Genomic DNA, 24804 nt, shown 5'->3' on the forward strand with positions numbered 1-24804 from the left:
CAATGCATTATATCATCAGCACCAACCCCCTCTAGTCCTCAGCAAACAAATATGTACTCGGAACTCGGTTTGAGCAAGGGAGTGTTTCCCAGGTATTGCGTAAAACGATGACAAAGTAAGTGAGATTCCAAAACCTTGTATTGCAAAGTAGTTAAATGGAAATTACCGATCATCACTTGCATTGATGCTTCAAATATATCGGAAGGAGTTTAATCGTATTATTGCATCATCATGCTGCTGTATGAACATGGAGAAATTCATTGATAACAGCCCAGAATGATTACAAAAGAAAAATAAATGAAGAAGTAACTTCCGGGTTCTTAAAATATTTTGAATTTGCGATGCAAAATTAACTCACGAGAGAGAGGCCACCCATAGAAACCTATAAAAATGCAGAAGGAACTTATCTGCCTGGAACCAAAAAGGTGCTGTTAGTTGGATTATAGTTATTAAGGGTTAATGATTACTATCTTTATCAAATAAAATAGTGCTGTGATGTCACCGTGTTATCAATATGATTATTTTTTAAAATATTTTTTAATTGAAAATATATAAAAATAATATTTTTATTATTATTATTTTTGATATTTACACATTAAACAATCCAAAAAATAAAAAAAAAATTATTTTAATGTAAAATTAATTCAATTTAAAAAAAAACAAAGTCACGCTGCAAAAACAAACATCCTCTAAATCTTAAAAGTCAGCTGAGTACTCAATATTTCACAGTGAGAATACCTTTAAGTATCTGTGATGGGAGACCTCTTTTGTACATTGATCTGTATCGCCTGTAGCGGAGACTTAAACAACTTCTTCAATGATTCTACTATCTTACCAAAAGATGGGCGCTGAGCAGGATCACTGCCAACAAAAATGAGCAAGCATTATATACAGAGCAAAGATAACCAACAGTTGTAAGTTGCTCATCTTGAAACAAAAGTTCGGGATCATTAGGACTCAGAAAGCTCATCTAGATCATGGAACTAGACACAAGACAAGGTATAAATATCTAGAGTATAAGCAGAAAACTAAAAGCCTTGCATGTCTCAGGCAAGTACGTCCAAATTTGGTTTACCAACAAAATGCCACAAGTGATCGATTTTTTACTAGTTACGAACAGAGCACCTATATCCTATTGGCACTTTAATTGTAAAGCAAATTGCATGCAAAAGCCTAAATGACCTCTCATTTCGAAGGCATGTCCAGGCTTCGAGAACAAAGATCAGCTGGAGTGTCTAGCAAGATTACTTACTCAGCCCAGCAAGATTCCATGAGAGAAGCCAATGCTGGAGGCGCTTCCTGGGGAATAGAAAGCCTTCTATTCTGGAAGGCTACAGCTCCAACCACCTGAAAGGTTCCACCACGTGTCAGCTTAATCATAAAAATGGGCAGGGGTGTACATCTTCTAACAATTGTATCTACTGCATGCTTCATTTTTATGTTTTACCTGGGCGGGGCCAAGTCCACTCCAAGGTTGTTGCATGGTCACAAGCTCCCATAGGATAACTCCAAAACTGTAAACATCAGACTTCTCATTGGAAGGCTCTCCACGAAGGAATTCTGGAGCCATCCACTCAGGCTGAAAATAAAAGCAAGAGAGTTTCATGCTGATTGATGCCCTGTTAAGTAAGTTTTCAACCTGCAAGTTTTTAACTGAAAATTATTTGATTTTCTAGGGTAGGGGAGCCCAAAGTTAATTTATACGAAAAATTCAAAAGCCTAGTCAGAAAAGAAAAAGGCAACAAGAAAAAACAAAAATGCTGCGGTACTCAATGCCAGAGGGGGTCTAGAAGTTTGAAAGAGTTTGAAAAGATTGAAAAGAAGAAGTGAAAAACAGAATGCAGATTTTGCTTTGAATAGTAGAAGTTTTTTACTGTTTTATTGAACTGAAAAATATCGTTGATTGCTTACTTGTTTCAGCAATCTTTACACGTTTAAATAAACTTGAAACAAACTGAAATTGCTGGTTTGTAGCACTACAATGTGCCACGTTCAGCTGACCACTAACATGACCACTAACATAAATGTACCATGTTCAGCTAACAACATAACTGACTCCTAAAGACTAGTTCACGTCCTGAAGACCAGCTCTAGTCTTTTATTTCAGCAGAATTAAAATAACAAAGACAGACAATACTAAAATAAAACAAAGGCAGCAACTTAAGGCATAACTCCAACACTCCTCCTTGCATTAAGGGCTGCATACTCCTATCAGCCTTGTGAGAAATTCGAACCTGTTAGCAGGAAGTGCTTTGGTAAACAAATCAGCCATTTGATCTTCAGTCCTGCAATAAAGTAGCTTAACATCTCCATTCTTCTGCACCTCTCGGATAAAATATAATTTGATGTTGAAATGTTTGGTGTTCTCATGAAACACAGGATTGTTAGAGATTGCTATAGTTGCTTGATTGTCAACTGAGATTTCAGTTGCTTCTTCCTCTTCCATATGTAGATCATGCAATAACTTTTGAAGCCATAAAGCTTGGTTAACTGCAGCTGTGGCAGCAATGAACTCTACCTCTGCAGTTGATTGTGCAACAATGCTTTGCTTCTTGGATGACCATGAAAATATTGCTGAGCCTAGATTGAAACAAAAACCAGAAGTGCTTTTCATGTCATCAATGAATCCACCTCAATCACTGTCAGAAAAGCCATGCAATTTCAGTGTTTTACATTGCATAAATTTAACACCAAAACTGCATGTTCCTTTGATGTAACGCAGGATACGTTTGGCTGCCCTCATATGTAGCTCACTTGGACAATGCATAAACCTTGATAGAAGGTTTGTTGCATAAAGAATGTCAGGTCGGGTTGCTGTCAAATACAACAAGCAACCAATCAAGCTTCTGTACTTTTCTTCATCTACCCTGGCAGTCCCATCCTCTTTGCTGAATTTATCCTTCTGATTCATTGGAGTAGTAGTTGGTTTGCAATTCTCCATTTGGAATTTCTTCAAAATCTCCTTTGCAAATTTTTCTTGACCAATGAAGATCATTCCTCTGCTTTGTTTAATCTCCATGCCAAGAAAAAAACTCATGAGTCCAAGGTCACTCATTTCGAAAGCTTGCATCATGTCCTGCTTGAACCTTTCAATTTGCTGCAAATTACTTCCAGTTACAAGTAAATCATCAACATAGAGGGACACAATAAGAACATCATCATCAATTTTCTTCACATAGAGGGTTGATTCAGAAAGACTTTTCTGAAATCCAAACCCTGTCAAGTAGTCATCAATTCGGCCATACCAGGCCCTTGGTGCCTGTTTTAATCCATAAAGTGCCTTCTTCAGCATGTACACCTTGTCTTCTTCTCCTTGAACAACAAATCCAGCAGGTTGTTCAACATAAATTTCTTCTTGTAAATCGCCATTGAGGAAGGCTGATTTTACGTCCATCTGGAACACTTTCCAGTTTTTGTGTGCAGCAACAGCAAGCAACAATATGATGGTGTCCATCCTTGCTACTGGAGCGAATGTGTCTGAATAATCCACCCCATACACTTGAGCATACCCCTTGACAACCAGCCTTGCCTTGAATTTGTTGATGGAGCTGTCAGCATTCAGTTTGGTCCTGAAAATCCACTTGACGCCAATAATGTTCTTGTCTGCAGGTCGATCAACAAGTTCCCACGTATGATTTTTTTCAATCATGTGTATTTCCTCCTTCATTGCTTCCTGCCATGCTGGATTCATCTGTGCATCTTCATAATTTTCTGGTTCACAAACAGCCATATTGCTCCTTTGATAGATTTCTTCAAGTGATCTGGTGCCTCGTATTGGTGATTCATCAATTGATTCATTTTGCAGGGGAGTAATAATTTGATCATCAAGCACCGTGATCTCTTGTGTTTCATCCCAATTCCATTTGTCGTCTTCATGGAACTGCGCATCCCGTGTAATTGTAATCTTCTGGGTTTGAGGGAGGTATACTTTGTAAGCTTTAGAAATTGTGCTATAGCCAACAAAGATACCTTGCATTGCCTTCTTGTCCAGCTTGTCCCTCTTAATCTGTGGAATGTGAACAAAACATGTGCTGCTAAAAACCTTAAGAAAACTAAGTGAGGGTTTGTAATTATACCACACTTCAAAAGGAGTTTTTTCTGTCAAAAGCTTTGTTGGGAGACGATTTTGCAGGACTACTGTTGTGTTAGCAACTTCTGCCTAAAAAACTTTAGGCAAGTTCTTCTCATGTAGCATGCATCTAGCCATCTCCATTATGTATCGATTTCTTCTCTCACTAACCCCATTCTGCTTTGGAGTGTAAGGGGCTGTGAGTTGATGCTTAATGCCAGCTTCTTCACAATAAAGATTGAATTCTGTTGATGTGTATTCTCTGCCATTGTCTGAACGAATTGCTTGAATTCTGCAGTTGCTTTGATTCTCCACATTCTTCTTGAATCTCCAGAAAATTCCAACCACCTCTGATTTGAATTTCATGAAATAAATCCAGCACATTCGAGAGAAATCGTCAATAAACAGCAGGTAATATTTACTGCCATTTAATGATGGTGTGCTTAGAGGACCAGCCACATCGGTATGAATCAGCTGCAGCTTTTGGGATGATCTCCAAGTTGATCTTAGAAATGATTTTCTATTCTACTTACCAAACTGACAAGCATGACAGTTCAATGTAATTTCAGTAAATGAAGGTATACCTCTGACAGCATCAGAATTCTTCATGGTAAGCATCCTTTGTTGATGGCAGTGCCCCAACCTTTTGTGCCATAACTTAGTATAATTGAGTTTTGTTGGGAAAGCATTATGCTCCTCCTCAAATGGCAGAAACGAGAAACTTTTGCTCTTCATTCTAACTTGTAGAATTTTACACCCAGCAGCATCAAAAATACAGCAATGTTGATTTTCAAAAATCACCTTCATTCCTTTCTCAATTAATTGCCCCACACTCAACAAATTCTGATCTATATTAGGGACATCTGCAATTGTTTTTGTACCTGAATTTGTTGTGATGGCAATTGTTCCCTTTCCCTTGGCTTCAATGCATTCACCATTTCTAATTATGACTTTTGCAGCTTCTGTAGGCTGCAAATTTCGAAAAAGACTTTTATCAAAAGTCATGTGGTTGGTGCAACCACTATCAATTAGCCAATGGTTTGAGGTGGTTTGAACTGAGAAGCATGCAGCCACAAACATCTGATCCTCATCATCTTGGTTCGCGACTTGAGCATCTTCTTCTTGTTTTTGATTTTTGAATCTGCAGATTATTGCCTCATGTCCTAGCTGATTGCACTTGCTGCACCTTGCATCAGGCCTCTTCCAGCATTTGAATGGTGGGTGACCACTCTTGTTGCAGTGTTGACAAGGTGGAAAATTCCTTTTAATAAATTTTCCTTTGTTGTAACCTTGATTTGGTTTAATGCTGCTTGAAGCTGCGTTCTTCCTGAAGAACTTCTTCTTGTCATAGTCTGCAAATTTTGCTTGCAAAGCACCTTCAATTGCATGATCCTGCCTCATAAGCCTTCTCTGCTCCTGAGCTTGTAAGGCATTTAGCAACTCTGTCAATGTAATTTTTGATAGGTCTTTAGTATTCTCCAATGTTGTAATTGAAGCTTCATACTTTTCTGGTACTGTGACCAGAAGTTTTTCAACAATTCTGGAATCTGCAAATGATGTTCCCAGCAGCCTGACTCTGTTAGCAATCCCCATCAATTTGTTTGAGTACTCCTTTATAGTCTCAGAATCCTTCATCCTTTGTAGCTCAAATTCACGTATCAAGTTTAAGCTTTGCATTCCACGAATTCTTTCATCTCCTGCATATTCCTTCTTCAAGTAATCCCAAACATCCTTTGCTGATTGAAGTGACATGATCCTGGTGAAAATGGTTGTGGAAACAGCAGCAAACAGACATGCCTTCGCCTTCGATTTCTTGGTCTTTCTCTCCTTATGAATTTTGATCTGAGTCATAGTTGGATTATTAGGCAGTGGTGGCACCTCATAATCCTCTTCAACAGCTTCCCACAAATCTAAGGCTTTTAGGTGAGTTTCCATTCTTACTGCCCATAGTTGAAAATTCTCTCCATTGAAGATTGGAGGAGAAATATGGGTGAAACTTGATTCAGAATCCATCACAGGCCCTTCAAGAAAATAGCTCTGATACCAATTGAAAGAGTTTGAAAAGATTGAAAAGAAGAAGTGAAAAACAGAATGCAGATTTTGCTTTGAACAGTGGAAGTTTTTTACTGTTTTATTGAACTGAAAAATATCGTTGATTGCTTACTTGTTTCAGCAATCTTTACACGTTTAAATAAACTTGAAACAAACTGAAATTGCTGGTTTGTAGCACTACAATGTGCCACGTTCAGCTGACCACTAACATGACCACTAACATAAATGTACCATGTTCAGCTAACAACATAACTGACTCCTAAAGACTAGTTCACGTCCTGAAGACCAGCTCTAGTCTTTTATTTCAGCAGAATTAAAATAACAAAGACAAACAATACTAAAATAAAACAAAGGCAGCAACTTAAGGCATAACTCCAACACTCCTCCTTGCATTAAGGGCTGCATACTCCTATCAGCCTTGTGAGAAATTCGAACCTGTTAGCAGGAAGTGCTTTGGTAAACAAATCAGCCATTTGATCTTCAGTCCTGCAATAAAGTAGCTTAACATCTCCATTCTTCGGCACCTCTCGGATAAAATATAATTTGTAACACTAAAATACAACATTTTCTGTCAAAGAGACCAAGACCATGGAAGTACATGGGCGTAAAATCAAGAGTTCTCACTGGATGTTCAGCCACATGACATTCCAAAACAAAGTTGACTGAGCATATAGATCAATTGTGAGCAGAACAAAAGAAACTAAAAAACTGGATAGGAGAATGAATAATATTTTGAAGAATTCGAAGCCTAGAAATAAAAAACCTTGGATAGAATAGAGAATATAGAAAAAAGCATTCAACTGAGGAGTAAACATATACAGATGACTCAAAATTTGCACATCATGAATATTGAAGATGACAATGGATAGGGTACCTCACTGATATAACCCATACTTTAGGTTTAACCAGTACATGCCTCTCTTAAGAACTCCCTCAACTGATCATCATGAAAATCTTGAACAGTTAGAACCTTGACAGCAACATCCTGTATTGACACAAGGAGGGATTCACTTTCTGAAAGCAACAAAGAATACAACAAAGAAATTGTGGAAATCATGCTCAAAATCATTTAGGGATTTTAGGAATCTTATAATATATTTTTGATATGTTTTAATAAGGAGAATCTGGTACTAATCAACTAGATCCCACAGTTTATTCTTTCCTAGTTTAATGTAGGATTCTTTCCTCTCTAGTTGATTATTTCTTATTCTGATAACCTGTAGGTTTAGCAAGTATCTCTTATTTATTGTACTTGATGCTTCAATATGTGATAAGAAGAAAGAGATTAATTCTCTCAAAGTTCTTCATGGTATTAGAGTTAGGTTCTAAACCCTAATATGCTTCTCCTCTTCATGATCAAATTCAGTATGGCTACAGCAAGGAAAAACTCTATCTCTGAGATTACCTCACAGCCAAAACAGCACCAGCTGCAAACAATCCTGGAGAAACTGAAAACATATCACACCTTATCACTGGTCACAAACTCAACGGGTATAACTACCTTCAATAATCGTTATCAGTAATGATGTTTATTTGTGGAAAGGGCAGAGATAACTATCTCACAAGCGAAATAATTATACCAGAGAAGAATGATCCCAAGTTTCGAACATGGAAGACGAAGAATCACAAGGTAATGTCATAGTTAATCAATTCAATGACTAATGAAATAGGATAAAATTTTCTCCTATAAGGAACAACAAAGGAAATCTAGGACACAGCAAGAGAGACTTCCTGAAGTTCTGAAATACATTAGAACTATTCGAGATTGAGGCAATATTACATGATCTACGCCAAAGAGATCTCTTTGCCACCCAATACTTCAACATCCTTTCTCGTCATTGGCAACATCTTGATATGTTTGAAATCCACACCTTGAAATGCCTTGAAGGCACAACTCTATATAGAATAATTTTGGAGTAGAAGCGAATATTCAAATTTATTCTTGGTCTCAACAAAAATCTGGATGAAGTCAGAGGAAGAATAATAGGGACCAAGCCTCTTCCAAACCTCAGAGAATCAGCCCCAACATTGGAAGGATTTGCTCTTGTTGCTCAAGGACCTCCAAACAACAACCATGACAGTCGATAGAGAAGAGGAAGACCTTAGTGTGATCACTGCTACGAGCTAGGACATGTCAAAGGAAATTGCTGGAAGATTCATGACAAACCTCCTGATTGGAAGCCATCAAACAAGATTACCAATCTACCAACTAAGACAAGTCCTTTCACCAAAGAACAACTTGAGATCTTACAAAAACTCTTCAGCCATCATTCCTTACCTCAATCAAGTACATCAACCTCTGGATCTGGATTGTTAGCATAAAAAGGTAATTTCTCAAAAGCCTTTATTGTTAGTAAAAAATACTCAAGCTCGTGGATCATCAACTCTAGACATGTCATGAGATGCTACTATCCTTGATGAATACAATCAATGCAATGAGAATTTCACAGTCCGTATAGTTGATGGATCTTTATCCCAAGTTAAGGGAACATTGACACGACCAAAAGCTTGATGTCTTTTCCCAAGTGCAGGAGTGTCGAAGTAATAAATAACCCGGCAAGACCGGGGTCGAACCACAGAGAGGTTAATTGTATAAATTATAAATAACAATACAACAACAACAACAACAACAACAACAACAACAATAACAATAACAATAACAATAACAATAATAATTATTATAATACTCAGTACGTGGCGTTGTTACACCTGAGAATGATCCAAAAGATCGGGTCACAGGTTTCCAGCCTATATACTAAGTTTATGAAAAGATCAAAGGGATATATTACAGAATGTAAATAACAACAACAACAATAATAATAAAAATAATAATAGTAGTAGTAGTAGTAGTAATAGAAGTAGATGAAGAAATTAATGAGAACATTGAGTTTGAAGATTAATGTAAGGATTAAACAATGATAAAAACGAATGTCAAGGTTAGAGGATCCACTAATGGTACTTCAAACAAGTATAATATAAACTCTTATTACTCAATTGGAAACCACACATAAAGGAGGTTCCAATTAGATTATAAATTGTTAACATGATTACATTAGTTATCTTATTCGAATAAAGCTAATACTTGTAAATGTTGGCAGGCATTCATGATTATAACTTATGTTAACAACAAATCAAGTCCCTTTCATAGCTCAGGTGTCGGTTATACCATACAGTATGGGCTATGAAAGTACCAAGTATTTGTTGTACCAAGTGTTATACAACATAAATCTAGATTAACCATTTAACAAGCAAAGTGTTAAAAGTGAACAAGATAACAAATATAAAACATGTTAGTATCCAACGTTAAGGTCCATGTTAAGTTTATATTATACTTATTCTTACACCATTAGTGTACCCTTTTCACCTTGACATAATTAACTTAGCTAAACATAATGAAACAAAGAAACATAAATAAACAAGATAAGAACATAAATGAGAAAGAACTTAACTAAGTAAAGAAAAGGAAATAAAGTGCATAAACTTGATATTAATGAAAGCAAGACATAAGCAATACAAAGAGAGAAAGCAAGAGCATGATCTTGATCTGGAAACCAAGATGCCTCAATACATGGTAAGTGCCTCCTTTTATAGGCCAAAATTTGGAACTATTGATTTGTTGATTAATTGATGAGTGGGTGGCCACATCTAGACTAGATAACAATCCTTATCTTCTTGTCTGATCAAGACGTCATTGCTAACATCATAATTTGCCCAGAATCCTCAAGAATGTTCTAGGAAATTGTCTCAGCTTTCCAACAAAAAAAAAGATGAGGTCATTTGGACTTCTAGAACTCAAGAAATGGGCTGAACACTAAATAGTGTTTGGGCTGCAGGACAGCTTCGGACTTCTTCGTTGTTCCTTCAATTTGGACTTCAAAACGACCTTTTCAAATCTTGGGCTCCTCATGAAAGTTGTAGGCTTTTGTCTTACCTTTCCATCCATATAAAATGGACCTAAATCCGAAATCTAGAGCTCCAGATATGATCCAATTACCGAGCAATGTTCCGGTTTGGACTGCACCGACATCTCTTTTCTAAGTTTGGCCATCTCTTTGTCCTTTAACTTTCAATGCTTAAACTCATCAATCAATCCTTTTATTTATGTGATAGTCCTGCATTTAAAATAAGCATTTACCATAAATTAAGGTATCTTATAATATCAAACTTGTTATTATAAAACATGCTTTAGTTAAGGAGTTATTGATACTTCAAGTGCAAAATGATGATATAAAACCTTGATAAACATGCACTTTTAAGTACTAATCACACCCCCCAACCAGCTTATTACTAGTCCCTAGTAATCTAAAGCGTTAAAATAGAGAAACAATTTGCAAGTTCCACAAAGCAAGGCATTCATCATTCAACTTTCATTAATCTATCCAGATAAACAAACTCTCATTAAATTTATATTCCTGCTTCATACTTCGTAAACAAGATATTAATAAACCTTCTTTTTGTGTGCTCAATGAAAACATAGATGATGGGGCTTTTGTTGGAAGAAAACAATATTATGTTCAAATGTTTAAGGTGAACTTCCTTGGGTTGGGATTTTTTTTTTTTTTTTTTTTTTTTATTTATATACACATACAACTTAAAACACAATGTATCTTTAACCCATGTAACGAGTTTTAGGCTAATGACTCCCAGACCAGTTGGTCTTAGGGCATTAGGTGTTGAGACACCCCTACGAGCTTAACAACTCGGGTTGCAGATACTAATACGTAGATAGTACAATGTTTGATTCCCTTAAGCTTTTCTCCTTAACCCATGTAACAAGCTTTGGGCCAATAGCTCCCAAGTCAGTTGACTTTAGGGTATTAGGTGTTAAAACACCCCTTCGGGCTTAATTGCTTAGGTTAGGGAGGCTACGAAACCAAACTTATCCACGTTTTATTATCATCAATACTATCTTTTTTTTTCTTTTTTTTTTCTTTTTTTGCAAATTATATACTGTCCTTTTCCCTTAGTTGTTACCTTCAACAAAAGAACATAATTAATGTAATAATCCAATGTGCAACCCACAATCATATGTTAAAGTGTGTGTGTGAAAATGAAGGTTTAATAATACTTGTTAAATGAGTATAGGAGCAGAATCAAGTGATAACAATGTGAGAGTTTGTGAACCTGAATATTTCAAGAAGTATTATGATAAACCTTGGTAATGAAACTTACTAAGATGCGTCTCTAGAGTCAATAAAATTGATTCCATACTCTGCCATCCTAATAACAATTTTGTCAAATGGTTTTAATAATAGCAAAAACAGTTAGCAAGTTAGTATTTTTTTTTTTTTTAAACTACTACCCTCTCCCCCCAACCAAAACGAGACATTGTCCTCAATGTTCGAAGGTAGAAAGATAGAGTATAGAAGACATCACCTGAAACAGCGAACAATGACAAACCTGAAACACACTTAAACAAACATAAGAAGTAACAAAACAAAATAATATGCTATTAATAAAACCAAAAGACACAAGGTTTCACAGATGAAGGCTCAAATCTAATCTAAGCTTTTTACGGCTTTCCTTAGCTAACCAATCTAGGCGACTCATGCAAGGATCAATGACAGGGATGAAAGATTGTAGTTGGTCAATCAATTGTTCAGCAGTAGCAGCAGAGATTATGATTTGTCGTGCCGAAGATGTTATAAATTCCTGTTCCACAGCTTGATCAAGGAAAGATAACAACTTATCATAAAAACCATTAACATTTAACAAACCTATAGGTTTATGGTGAATGTGTAGTTGGGCCCAAGATGAAATATGAAAGATCTCTTCCAATGTGCCTAGACCACCTGGTAAGGCAATGAAGGCATCAGCATGGTTAAACATGGTATTCAGTCGGTCAGACATTGTTGGGACCTGTAGTTCCTCTCCAATTGTTTTTCCAATGATGTCCCCATTTGCTAAAGCTTTGGGGACAACCCCCAAAACTTGACTGCCTCCTAAAAATGCAGCCATTGACACACCTCCCATTAACCCAAGGCTACCTCCCCCATACACTAAATGAATCTTTCTCTCAGCTAGTACCCGACCAAGATGATTTGCTGATTCTAAAAACTCTTTTTCTTTCCCAGGACTGGATCCACCGAAAACACAAATATTTTTTATGTGATGACTTGAGGAACCTGCCATTTCTACACACTTCTATATTTGATGAATGTATGGGATGAGTAGAAATGAAGGGAAGGAAGAGAAGAATTTATAGATGAAAATTGAAAATGCAATCATACCACCTATATGTAGGCCAGCTGTAGTCTCACAAACTCTCTCTCTCTCTCTCTCTTTATTAATTATTTATTTTGAAAAAGCATGTGTATGTACAGGTAGTTGTGATTGTGGCTCACATCTTCCCTTGGTTTTACGTCCAAGAACGGCTTAAACGCCCTCTATGGGTCGGGGATAGGCTTCCCATCCAGTTTTCTTAAAAACTGGCAAACAGGGTCTTTTTTAGTCAGATTCCCAAGACTAAGTCGATCATGTTCTTTATGGAATTGTGGCCATAAATCATGAATTACACGATGCACATCTCCACTAGGATGCGTCTCAAGGGTCAATAAAAGATTATCTAAAGACCCCTTACTCAGGCCATCCTTAATGAATTGTATTTTATCTTCACGGTTTACAGATACCATTCCTAAAGAACGACATGTCGCATTACAAGTCCATCTGGCACATCGATGACAGACTTTCAGTCGTTTTGCACGACGTTTCTTTGCAAAAGTGCTTTTACATGTTCCAGGCATGTGTGAAATGAAAGAATTGGAGGACTCACCTGATAATCGGACCTTTGCTTCAATTAGCCAGCGAATATCTTCAGGAATTCCATGATTCATTAACAACCTCAATCTTGCACACCTAGCACGGTAAATTTTTGTAATCGCATTCTGAGGCAGAGCGGGAAAATATCTTTTCAACTTTTCAAGAGTGGTGTCCATTTTAAAATTAGAATTGGGGAAAATATTCAAAGAAGGGAGAAAGAGCAGAGAATTGTACAAATATATACAAATATCAGTTATTTGGGAAACTGAAAGAACCGACTTAAGAGTCACGGAGTACCGTTATCCGCCATTTGACCGGGGTGAGAGACTAGCAAAACAAAAGTCACACTAAAAAGCAACAAAAAAAATGTGAGAAAAACAAAATAATCAACCTTTATCAATAAGATTATTCAAACCAATGGATTCATTTTCACTAGGAAACTCATCAAAGTAAGCTTTTAAACGATGTTCATTTACCTTCAAAACATTGTCATTCTTTGGATTCTCAATATCAAGGGCCCCATAAGGATACACATGTTTCAAAATAAATGGACCGCTCCATCTTGATCTTAGTTTTTCAGGAAATAAATGGAGTTGAGAATTATAAAGCAAAACTTTTTGACCAGTATCAACTTTTTGACAATTTTCACAAGTTTTGCAGAATGCATGTGTGTCCTTGAACATGGTGGGCCAATAAAATCCATTTTGTAAGATTTTTGCAGTCGTCTCTCTTGATGAGAATTGACTCCCACATGCTTCAGAATGACAAAGTTTAATGACATTACTTACCTCATTGTCGGGAATGCATTTTTGAAATATTTGATCAGGACAATTTTTGAATAAGTAAGGGCTATCTAAGTAAAAGTTCTTCACTTCGTTCAAAAACTTTCCTTTGTCTTCGGTACTCCAGTGAGCTGGCAAATCTCCTATTGCAAGAAAATTGATATTTTTAGCAAACCAAGGCATTGAACTGAGAGAAAGTAAGGATTCTTCAGGAAAGTAATCATCGATTGGTGTGATGTCAGATATCAAATCTGTTGTCACTCTTGACAAAAGATCGGCATTAATATTTTCGGTGCCTTTTTCATCCGTGATTTCTTCCTGAGAATAAATCATTTGCAAATCTTCATATTCATCCAACTCAATTTTACTCAAAGTAGATTCAAGTTGATCATGAACTAATTCTTCAATATGATCTACTTCTTGTAAATCATTATCATCTCCAGGTTGCTTGCAAACGTTGAAAATATTCATCTCTAATGTCATGTTTCCAAAAGATAACTTCATGAGTCCATTCCTACAATTAATCAATGCATTAGAAGTTGCAAGAAACGGACGTCCTAAAATAATAGGAAATGAATTACATGCTTCAACAGGTTGCGTGTCCAAGACAATAAAATCCACAGGATAAATGAATTTATCGACTTGTACTAACACATCTTCAATTATTCCTCTAGGCACTTTTACAGATCTATCGGCGAGTAAAAGAGTTACAGAAGTTGGTTTTAACTCACCTAGATTGAGACTTTGAAAAACTGAATATGGAAGTAAATTCACACTAGCTCCAAGATCAAGTAAGGCTCTTTCAATTTTATGTTCTCCAATAAAGCAAGAAATTGTAGGACAACCAGGGTCTTTATATTTCAAAGCATTATTGTTCTGAAGAATGACACTTACTTGTTCGGCTAAAAAGGCTTTCTTTTTCACATTCAGTTTTCTCTTCACAGTGCACAGATCTTTCAAAAATTTAGCATAGGAAGGAACCTGTTTAATAGCATCCAACAAATGTATATTGATCCTTACCTGTTTGAAAATTTCAAAGATTTCAGAGTTGTGATTGACTTTCCTTTGTTTGGTCATGGCATGAGAAAATGGAAGTGCTGGCGGGGAATCAGCCTTTTCTTTGCAATGTTCAGGTTCAACCCCTTCCTTACCCTCAGAGATAGACTCATCATCTTTCTCACAAGGTTCAAGAATGGGTTTTTCAATAACCTTACCACTACGAAGAGTGATGACTGATTTGACTTGATCCATGTGTTGGCTTCCAGAACCACTTGCATTTGCATTGTATTGCCCCTTTGGATTTTGCTGTGGTTGAGAAGGAAACTTACCTTTCTCTTGGAAACTGAGAGCAGTTGTTAATTTTGCAAGAGCATCTTTAAAATCGGTCATGCTTTGAGCAAGTTGAGTATTGATTGTCTCCTGCTTTTCAATGAATGCATGCAATGTTTCCTCAAAATTTCTTCTAGGAGGTGGAGCATAAGGAGGTGCATATCCATGAGAATTTTGGAAATTATGGTGTGCTTGAAACGGTGGCTGTGAAGTTTGTGTATTATTGTTGTCACTCTTCCAACTAAAATTTGGGTGATTTCTCCAACCAGGATTGTATGTTTGCGAGTATGGGTTATGGTTGGGTCTTTGGAAACTATTTAAAGCATGGGCTTGTTCATGGAGGCATTCCTTAAAAGAAGGCAAAGTTGGACAATCATTTGTTGAATGTTCATTGGTTTCACAGATTTGACACACAATGTCTTGAACAGATTTTAATTGACCACTTTTTTTCAATTCAAGTGCTTCGAATTTTCTAGCTAAAGATGCAAACTTGGCTTGGAGGTCATGATATTCCCTAAGGTTGTGCATACCTCCACTAGATGTATGAGGTTGAGTTTTACTTGGTGCCTCATAAGTACCTGTGGTGTCCCAATTTTGAGCATTTTCGGCTAGCAAGTCTAGGTACTCCATTGCTTCATTAGGGTCTTTATCTTCAAAAGTTCCATTGCACATCAATTCAACCATTTGCCTATCTCTAGGTGTTAAACCTTCATAAAAATGTGAAACCAATCTCCATGTTTCAAAACCATGATGTGAGCAAGTATTAAGTAAATCTCGATACCTATCCCAACATTGGTAAAATGTTTCTCCTGGTTTTTGAGTGAAAGTGATGATTTGTCTTTTGAAAGAGTTTGTTCTGTGAGATGGAAAAAACTTCTTTAAAAATTATTGTTGCATTTCATCCCAAGCACGAATGGATCCCGGTCTCAAATTTTGTAGCCATGTTTTAGCTTTATCTTTTAATGAAAAAGGAAAAAGCTTTAATCGAATGGTGTTCATGCTACAATTTGAGTCATTATAGGTATTACAGACCTCCTCAAATTCCCTTAAATGCAAGTATGGATTTTCTAAGTCTAAGCCATGAAAAGATGGTAAGAGTTGAATAATGCCTAGCTTAAAATTAAAATGAGATGCATCAGGAGGGAAAATTATGCATGAGGGTGCACTTGTTCTTGTGGGATTCATGTGGTCTCTAAGTGTTCTCATACGGTTATTCTCATTATTCTCATTATGAAGCGATTGATTATCTTCTTCGGCCATATTTTATGAAAATGAAGATACCCTACAAAGTCGACCACTTAATGTACGTGACCAAACTCTCATGCACGTGTAAGAAGAGAATAAAAGGAAGAAAGGAGAAGAGAAGAAAAAGAAACAAAAGAAAACAAAAGAAACAAAAGTTAAATAAAATGAAAAGTGAAAAGAGAAAATGAAATAAATATTATAATTTATACAAGAATTTACCTCCCCGGCAACGGCGCCAAAAACTTGACACGACCAAAAGCTTGATGTCTTTTCCCAAGTGCAGGAGTGTCGAAGTAATAAATAACCCGGCAAGACCGGGGTCGAACCACAGAGAGGTTAATTGTATAAATTATAAATAACAATACAACAACAACAACAACAACAACAACAACAACAACAATAACAATAACAATAACAATAACAATAATAATAATTATAATACTCAGTACGTGGCGTTGTTACACCTGAGAATGATCCAAAAGATCGGGTCACAGGTTTCCAGCCTATATACTAAGTTTATGAAAAGATCAAAGGGATATATTACAGAATGTAAATAACAACAACAACAATAATAATAAAAATAATAATAGTAGTAGTAGTAGTAGTAATAGAAGTAGATGAAGAAATTAATGAGAACATTGAGTTTGAAGATTAATGTAAGGATTAAACAATGATAAAAACGAATGTCAAGGTTAGAGGATCCACTAATGGTACTTCAAACAAGTATAATATAAACTCTTATTACTCAATTGGAAACCACACATAAAGGAGGTTCCAATTAGATTATAAATTGTTAACATGATTACATTAGTTATCTTATTCGAATAAAGCTAATACTTGTAAATGTTGGCAGGCATTCATGATTATAACTTATGTTAACAACAAATCAAGTCCCTTTCATAGCTCAGGTGTCGGTTATACCATACAGTATGGGCTATGAAAGTACCAAGTATTTGTTGTACCAAGTGTTATACAACATAAATCTAGATTAACCATTTAACAAGCAAAGTGTTAAAAGTGAACAAGATAACAAATATAAAACATGTTAGTATCCAACGTTAAGGTCCATGTTAAGTTTATATTATACTTATTCTTACACCATTAGTGTACCCTTTTCACCTTGACATAATTAACTTAGCTAAACATAATGAAACAAAGAAACATAAATAAACAAGATAAGAACATAAATGAGAAAGAACTTAACTAAGTAAAGAAAAGGAAATAAAGTGCATAAACTTGATATTAATGAAAGCAAGACATAAGCAATACAAAGAGAGAAAGCAAGAGCATGATCTTGATCTGGAAACCAAGATGCCTCAATACATGGTAAGTGCCTCCTTTTATAGGCCAAAATTTGGAACTATTGATTTGTTGACTAATTGATGAGTGGGTGGCCATATCTAGACTAGATAACAATCCTTATCTTCTTGTCTGATCAAGACGTCATTGCTAACATCATAATTTGCCCAGAATCCTCAAGAATGTTCTAGGAAATTGTCTCAGCTTTCCAACAAAAAAAAAAGATGAGGTCATTTGGACTTCTAGAACTCAAGAAATGGGCTGAACACTAAATAGTGTTTGGGCTGCAGGACAGCTTCGGACTTCTTCGTTGTTCCTTCAATTTGGACTTCAAAACGACCTTTTCAAATCTTGGGCTCCTCATGAAAGTTGTAGGCTTTTGTCTTACCTTTCCATCCATATAAAATGGACCTAAATCCAAAATCTAGAGCTCCAGATATGATCCAATTACCGAGCAATGTTCCGGTTTGGACTGCACCGACATCTCTTTTCTAAGTTTGGCCATCTCTTTGTCCTTTAACTTTCAATGCTTAAACTCATCAATCAATCCTTTTATTTATGTGATAGTCCTGCATTTAAAATGAGCATTTACCATAAATTAAGGTATCTTATAATATCAAACTTGTTATTATAAAACATGCTTTAGTTAAGGAGTTATTGATACTTCAAGTGCAAAATGATGATATAAAACCTTGATAAACATGCACTTTTAAGTACTAATCAAACATGCATAAGCAGAATCTCGAAGGACATGAATCTAAACTTTATTCTTCATGTTTCTAATATGGACTGCAACCTACTCTCAATCAGTAAATTGACTCGTGATCTGAATTGTGTTGCTAAATTCTTTTATAATTTGTGTATATTATAGGATTTGGATACGAGGAAGAAGATTGATAGTGCTAAGATGTGTTCAGGGCTCTATCTCCTTAAAGGTGATAGTCCTCTAAAAAGACAAACTTAGAATGGAATCTATGTACCATCTAAGGGTCAGTCAACTTTAAATTTTCATGTCAATGAAGATAGTGATATTATGTTATGGCATTATCACCTTGGTAATCTAAATTTCATGTACCTTGAAAAACTAGTTCCTTCGTTATTTACCAATAAAAGTTCAGAGTCTTTCAAGTGTGAAATATGCCAACTCTCCAAACATATTCGTAGTAGCTATCCCACCATCTCACATAAGCCATCATGTCCATTTGTCATGATTCATAATGATGTATAGGGCCCCTCACAAGTGAAAAATATAACTGGAACTAGGTGATTTGTCTCATTTGTTGATGATCACACTAGATTGACTTGATTATTTCTTATGAAAGAGAAATTTGAAGTGAGCCAAATTTTTCAAAACTTCAATTCTATGATACAAACACAATTCCACACCAAGATTCAAATCTTAAAAACCGATAATGCCAAAGAATATTTCAACTCTAGTCTTAACACTTATTATCTAAGTCAAGGCATTATCCACATAAGCTCTTGTGTTGACACTCCACAACAAAATAGACCGGTAAAAAGAAAGAATAGACACCTGTTGTAAGTCGCTAGATCACTCATGTTCTCTACACATGTTCCAAAACAATTTTGGGGAGAAGTTGTACTCACAGTTACTTATCTCATAAACAAAATACCCTCCAAAGCGCTCAAATTCAAAACTTTGTCAAGTCCCCTCCAAGTGTACCCATACACAAAAATACTCTCTTCATTAAACCCTAGATTATTAGGATGCTTAGTGTTTGTTCATATACATTCACACAATAGAGGAAAACTAGACCCTAAATCCATCAAATGTATTTTTCTAGGGTACTCTCCACATCAAAGAGGTTATAGGTGTTATTCTCCCATCACTAAAAAGGTTTATACCTCATGGATGTAACATTTTTTGAACATCATGCCTACTATCCCAAGTCTGATCCTTAGAGGGAGAACATGAAAGAATATCAGAACTGGGATATAACTCGCCCATGAGACAACCCACCACAGAGACATCCTCCTATCCTAAGTTAATCCCCTACTATCCAGAACCATCAGCCAATCTAGAGTCATTTCCCTGTAACTCCAGTCCTAATTCAATCTCTTGACCAGAATCATCCTGCATCAAAACAAATTCCAAACAATGAGCTTCTTACTTATACAAGGAGGAAAAGACCTGAAAAGGAGATAGAACACTCAATACCTTTTACTTTTGACTAAGATTCTGAACCAAGTCTAAAATCTGCTAAAAAACACTCAGGTATGAAAATTTCTGATTGTGAGAATACTGCATCTGTTATTGATGAATCAAATATTCTAATTGCTCTAAGAAAAGGTGTTAGATCATGCACAAGTCTTCCCATCAACATATTTGTTCATATGAAGGGTTGTCACCATCTTATCATGCATTTGTTTCAACCCTTAACAATGTGCAGGTTCTTAATTTTATTGAGGAGGCTCTCAATGACTCAGGATAGAGAAAGACAGTTAATGAAGTCAATGCATTAAACAAAAATGGCACCTAGGTAATTTCTGAACTTCCACCTGGAAAGAAACCAGTTGGTTGTAAATGGATATTTACTATCAAACATAAAGATGATGGAATCATTGATAGGTTAAAAGTCCGTCTAGTTGCAAAAGGATTTACTTAGTCTTATAGGATAGACTATTAGGAAACACTTGCTCTAGTGGCCAAACTCAACATTATCAGAGTTTTTATGTCCCTAGCAGCTAATCAAGATTGGTCGTTACATAAGGTAGACGTCAAAAACGCATTCCTAAATGGGGACTTGGAAGAAAAAGTTTGCACGGAGATACCTTTAGGACTAGAAACATCCTGAAACTACAACAAAGTGTGTAAGCTAAGAAAATCACTATACAAACTCAAGCAATCTCCTCGGGCATGGTTTGACAAATTTACAAAGACAGTAGTTTAGCATGGATAATCCCAGTGCCAAACAGATCACACCTTATTTGTAAAGCTCTCTTCAGAAAAGAAAATAACAATATTAATTGCATACGTTGATATACGTTGATGACATCATTCTAACTAGTGACTAGTGAGATTAAAGAAACTTTTGGCCAAGGAATTTGAAATCAAAGACCTTGGGTACCTCAAATACTTTATTAGCATGGAGGTGGCACGATCGATAAGAGGTATATTTGTTTCTCAATGAAAGTATGTTTTGGATCTACTAAAAGAAACAACAATGCTTATCTATCTCAAGAAGATAGGAGCAGGAAATGACAGTATACCAGTTGATAGGGGGAGATATCAAAGCCTCGTGGGACGACTTATCTATCTCTCATATATGAGACCTGATATTGGCTTCTCAATCAATGTTGTAAGTCAGTTCATGAACAACCCAACAAAAGAACACATGGAAGTAGTTAATAGAATTTTGAGGTATCTCAACATGACTCATGGTAGAGGCCTTATATACAAGAAAAGTGACAATAGAAATGTTTAAGTCTTCTTAGATGCAAACTAGGCACGAGATATTTTAGATAGGCAATCTACATCTGGGTGTTGCTCCTATTTTTTAGGAAATCTAATGACTTGGAGAAGCAAGAAACAACATGTTGTATATAGAAGTAGTGCAGATTCTGAGTTTAGAGTTCTAGCCCTTGGCATTTGTGAATGAATGTGGATACATAGATTACTTAGGGAACTTGGAGTGGAATTGGTAAATTCTATCAAGATGTTATGTGACAATCAAGCTGACATAAGTATAGCAAAGAATCTGGTTCATCATGACAGAACAAAGCACATTAAAATAGACTGTTATTTCATTTCATAAATGATTAAGAACAAAATTGTTCATCTAGTTTGTATTCTCACTCAAACACTAGAAATACTCACCAAAGCCCTTTCAAGAACTAATTTTGAAGAATTGAGTCACCAAATTGTGCATGTACAACATATACAACTCAACTTGAAAGGGTGTTGAAATCATGCTTAAAATCAGTAAGGGATTTTAGGAATCTTATAATATATTTTTGATAAGTTTTAACAAGGAGAATCTGATATTAACTAACTAGATCCCATAGTTTATTCTTTCCTAGTTTAATGTAGGATTCTTTCTTTTCTAGTTGATTATTTCTTGTTCCAGTAGTCTGTAGGTTTAGCAATTATCTCCTATTTATTATACTTGATACTTCAGTCTATGATAAGACGAATGAGATTAATTCTCTCAAAGTTCTTCAGAAACATCAATAGAAAGAAGTCAAAGACTAGAGCAGCAATGTAGCAGGATCGACTCCAAATAACTCCAATTAAAAAATCAATGAACACATATCTAAGCAATAAACTCACCGATCCGTGCCATTCAGCACGATGCACCGTACCAAATGAGCCTGCAAAGATAAAATGAGATTACAACACTTTATTCAATTGCCTCTAGAAGAAGAAAAATGATCAAAAACCAAGAACACTAATTCTAGGCTTCTACATGATAATTAGCAGAAAATTTACCAGCGCCAACATGCTACTTGATATGTAATTCTTCCCGTGAGATCTCAAGCCAATCCATGGCAAGTGAAGGTTCAAGATTCAAATATCTTGGGATGGTCACAGAAGAAGGTCTACCTTGATTGTCTACTCTACTATCAACTTCCTCCATACCAGACTGACTAGATAGGTTTACTTTAGTTTGCTTGACAACACTGTTTATAACTGAATTTCCAAACACAACCATCTCTTTCTTGTAAGTTTGTTGCATAATAATTTGTTCTGCTTTAAGTGTAGAACATTCATGTATAGATCGTCCAGCAGTTGCAGGGGCTTCAGCATTCCTTTTCAAATCCAAAGGCATCAGGGATGATTCTTTCCCAGGGTACACTTGATCCACTGGCACATAAGTGGAGACTTTAAGATTTTGAAACCAACTATCATCCTCTATCAGTTTCTCTTCTTCCTTGTTGCCTGTAAGAGATTGTTCCCCATAATCAAAATTGGAACAAAAAGGTTTGCTTTAAGCAGTAGTAAATACCCTATCAGAAACCTTGGTGCTTAACAAAAGTGGGAAAGATTAAAAAGAAATTTAGAGTTGTAAGCCATCCATGAACATCAAGAAAGCGTATTATTACAACCAATTGCAATATAAATGCTACACAAAAAAGAAGTGCATGGAACACATATGTTATAATCTCCACAACTAAAACAAGTTGTAAGCTATCCTAATTCATTGAGTTACTCTCAACCATTTCATGCGAGATGCAGTCGTTGTAATGTTAAATTTAACTATGAGGCATAAAAACAGACACCTGAACATGGAGGATTTTCAGGAAAAGTACTTGAATGCTTCGAGTCTAGAATCTCATAAGTTGCATCATCCATGTAAGGTTGTCGGGATTCATTTAGATGTGGAATTTGCGTGAACAAGCCTAGAGCACTTATGGATGGGCTTGGAGTGCTCGTGGATGGGTCTGCGCCACCACCCCAACTCGAGGTTAAGGCATATAGCACTTGTGCAAGGGTTAAACACCATGTTCACCCCCAGCTTGTAGACTAGCTTGGGATGCTTGTAAATAGACCAACATCCCTAACAACATGTCCCTTTTCATGATAAGTGATCTTATCTTCCATTAATGTTACTTTAAAATATTCATTCTCCTTAACCTCCTGAAGTCCACTATGGCACAAATTTAGCATAGTGTCGACCATGATAAGTCATATTTGATTGATGCCTTCATTGATAATAGCTACTACTTTTCGAGCTACCTATAATAAATAATGAATCTATATACATACATTAAAAAATAATTAGCACTCATCATCTATAATAACATCAACAATGTGTGTGTATTGCATATCAATCAATTATATCTTGGATATTAGGGCTTATAATACATTGGATTACTTAGATTCCTCAAGAAAGCTAACCATGTAGGTGTAATAAATTGGCATGAAATAGACAAATATCATCTCATATAAGTTAAAATCAATGTTGCCCATGTTGCCCATGTTGCAATCTCCTCCTCTCCTTCCCTTCTCCTCTGAATCTTTACGTTTTCCCACCATAAAATAGCATAATCTGTAAACTCAAGTGCTGCCACCTTGCACTTCCTTTCTTCAGAATATTCGTACCATTCAAACACCTTTTCAACCTTCTGAATCCACTCCAAGTATTCCTCAGGTGAACTACTTCCTCTAAACGGTGGAATTTTAAGTTTGAGACCATTAGGAGGATTATAATTCTGCCTTCTTGGTCTGACCCTATCATCAGCCTCGTCATCCCTATCTGGATCTTCGTCAGCTTCTATAATATCATTTCGTGGCACCCTAAGTGCTTGCCTCGGTTGGGGTTGCAAATTATTTCTTTGCATCCTTTGCATAAGGGTATTCAACTGTTCACGAATTCCAGTCATCTCATCCCGAATCTCAGCATGAGATCGTTGTAAGCCCATGACTTGTGCCTGTTCCAAACTCAACCCTCTTGGCAAATCTTCTTTATCTCCAGCCATAGTTAAGTCTGTTAACCTCTGTTCCAGCAAACCTTTCTTCTTCTTCTTGTTGTTGTTTTTGGCTCCTGTCTTAGATCGCAACTGATGCTCTGATACCAGATGATGTGCCGTGAATGATTTGAAAATCGGCAACAATGATTCTAACGAAAATGGATGAAGGATGGGTCTGGTTGTGTTGTCTTTCTTTTGGTATTTAGGCTGGATTGTAGTGATTTAAGGTAAATAAGATGGAGGATAGACTAGAATGATACTTTGATAAGTCGATCTGGACGCCACAAAGATCAATCTAGGATTTCGACGCCACACTCTTTGTGATTGAAGAGTGATAAGTCAGGTATGGTTCTTCACAAAACGAATTTGGAAGAACAACTCTTAATTCTCTGAATTAAGTTTTCAAATCTTGGCCAAAAGTGTTTATTTCATATTCTGATACATATTTATCTTTGGAACATCCCTCCAAAGTTAGGTGAATTCAACATGACAGAAGTCAAGCCTAAAAACTAGACTTTTAATAAAGCAAGTAGACAAATTTAACTAACAGACGTTTTTTTTGACATTTCTAAAACATATGCAGACGAAATTTAAAACAGCCATAACTTTTGACACAAAAGTCTAATGCAATCATGGTTGGACAATATAGAAAGATCACGTTCTGAACTTGAATTTTACCTACATAAATCTTCTTTTCACATGCATTGGATGACTTCAAATTCGGGTTCAAATCCATCTACTGTTCTGACCGTAAACAGCATCAGTTCCTTCACTTGCATTATCAATCCAAATACAAGTAGCCCAGCATGAAAAGAACCATTAAGGGCTTTTCCCATC

At 36.1% G+C, this 24804-nt stretch overlaps 1 protein-coding gene across 1 annotated transcript; it reads right to left on the reverse strand.

Moving 5' to 3' along the window:
- Positions 1–740: 740 nt before the first annotated feature.
- On the reverse strand, positions 741–22849 carry LOC118042942 (retrovirus-related Pol polyprotein from transposon TNT 1-94). Its single transcript, XM_073409404.1, has 13 exons — positions 22777–22849; positions 22100–22435; positions 21827–21867; positions 19564–19630; positions 7038–7135; positions 6529–6645; positions 4654–6106; positions 4241–4419; positions 2674–4006; positions 2207–2580; positions 1448–1579; positions 1253–1347; positions 741–861 (listed from the first exon to the last, which is right to left on the reverse strand). The coding sequence occupies exons 1-13, from the start codon at positions 22847–22849 to the stop codon at positions 741–743; spliced, it is 4419 nt and encodes a 1472-aa protein (XP_073265505.1).
- Positions 22850–24804: the final 1955 nt, after the last annotated feature.

The sequence above is a fragment of the Populus alba genome, chromosome 5, assembly GCF_005239225.2.
Source record: "Populus alba chromosome 5, ASM523922v2, whole genome shotgun sequence".
NCBI lineage: Eukaryota > Viridiplantae > Streptophyta > Magnoliopsida > Malpighiales > Salicaceae > Populus > Populus alba.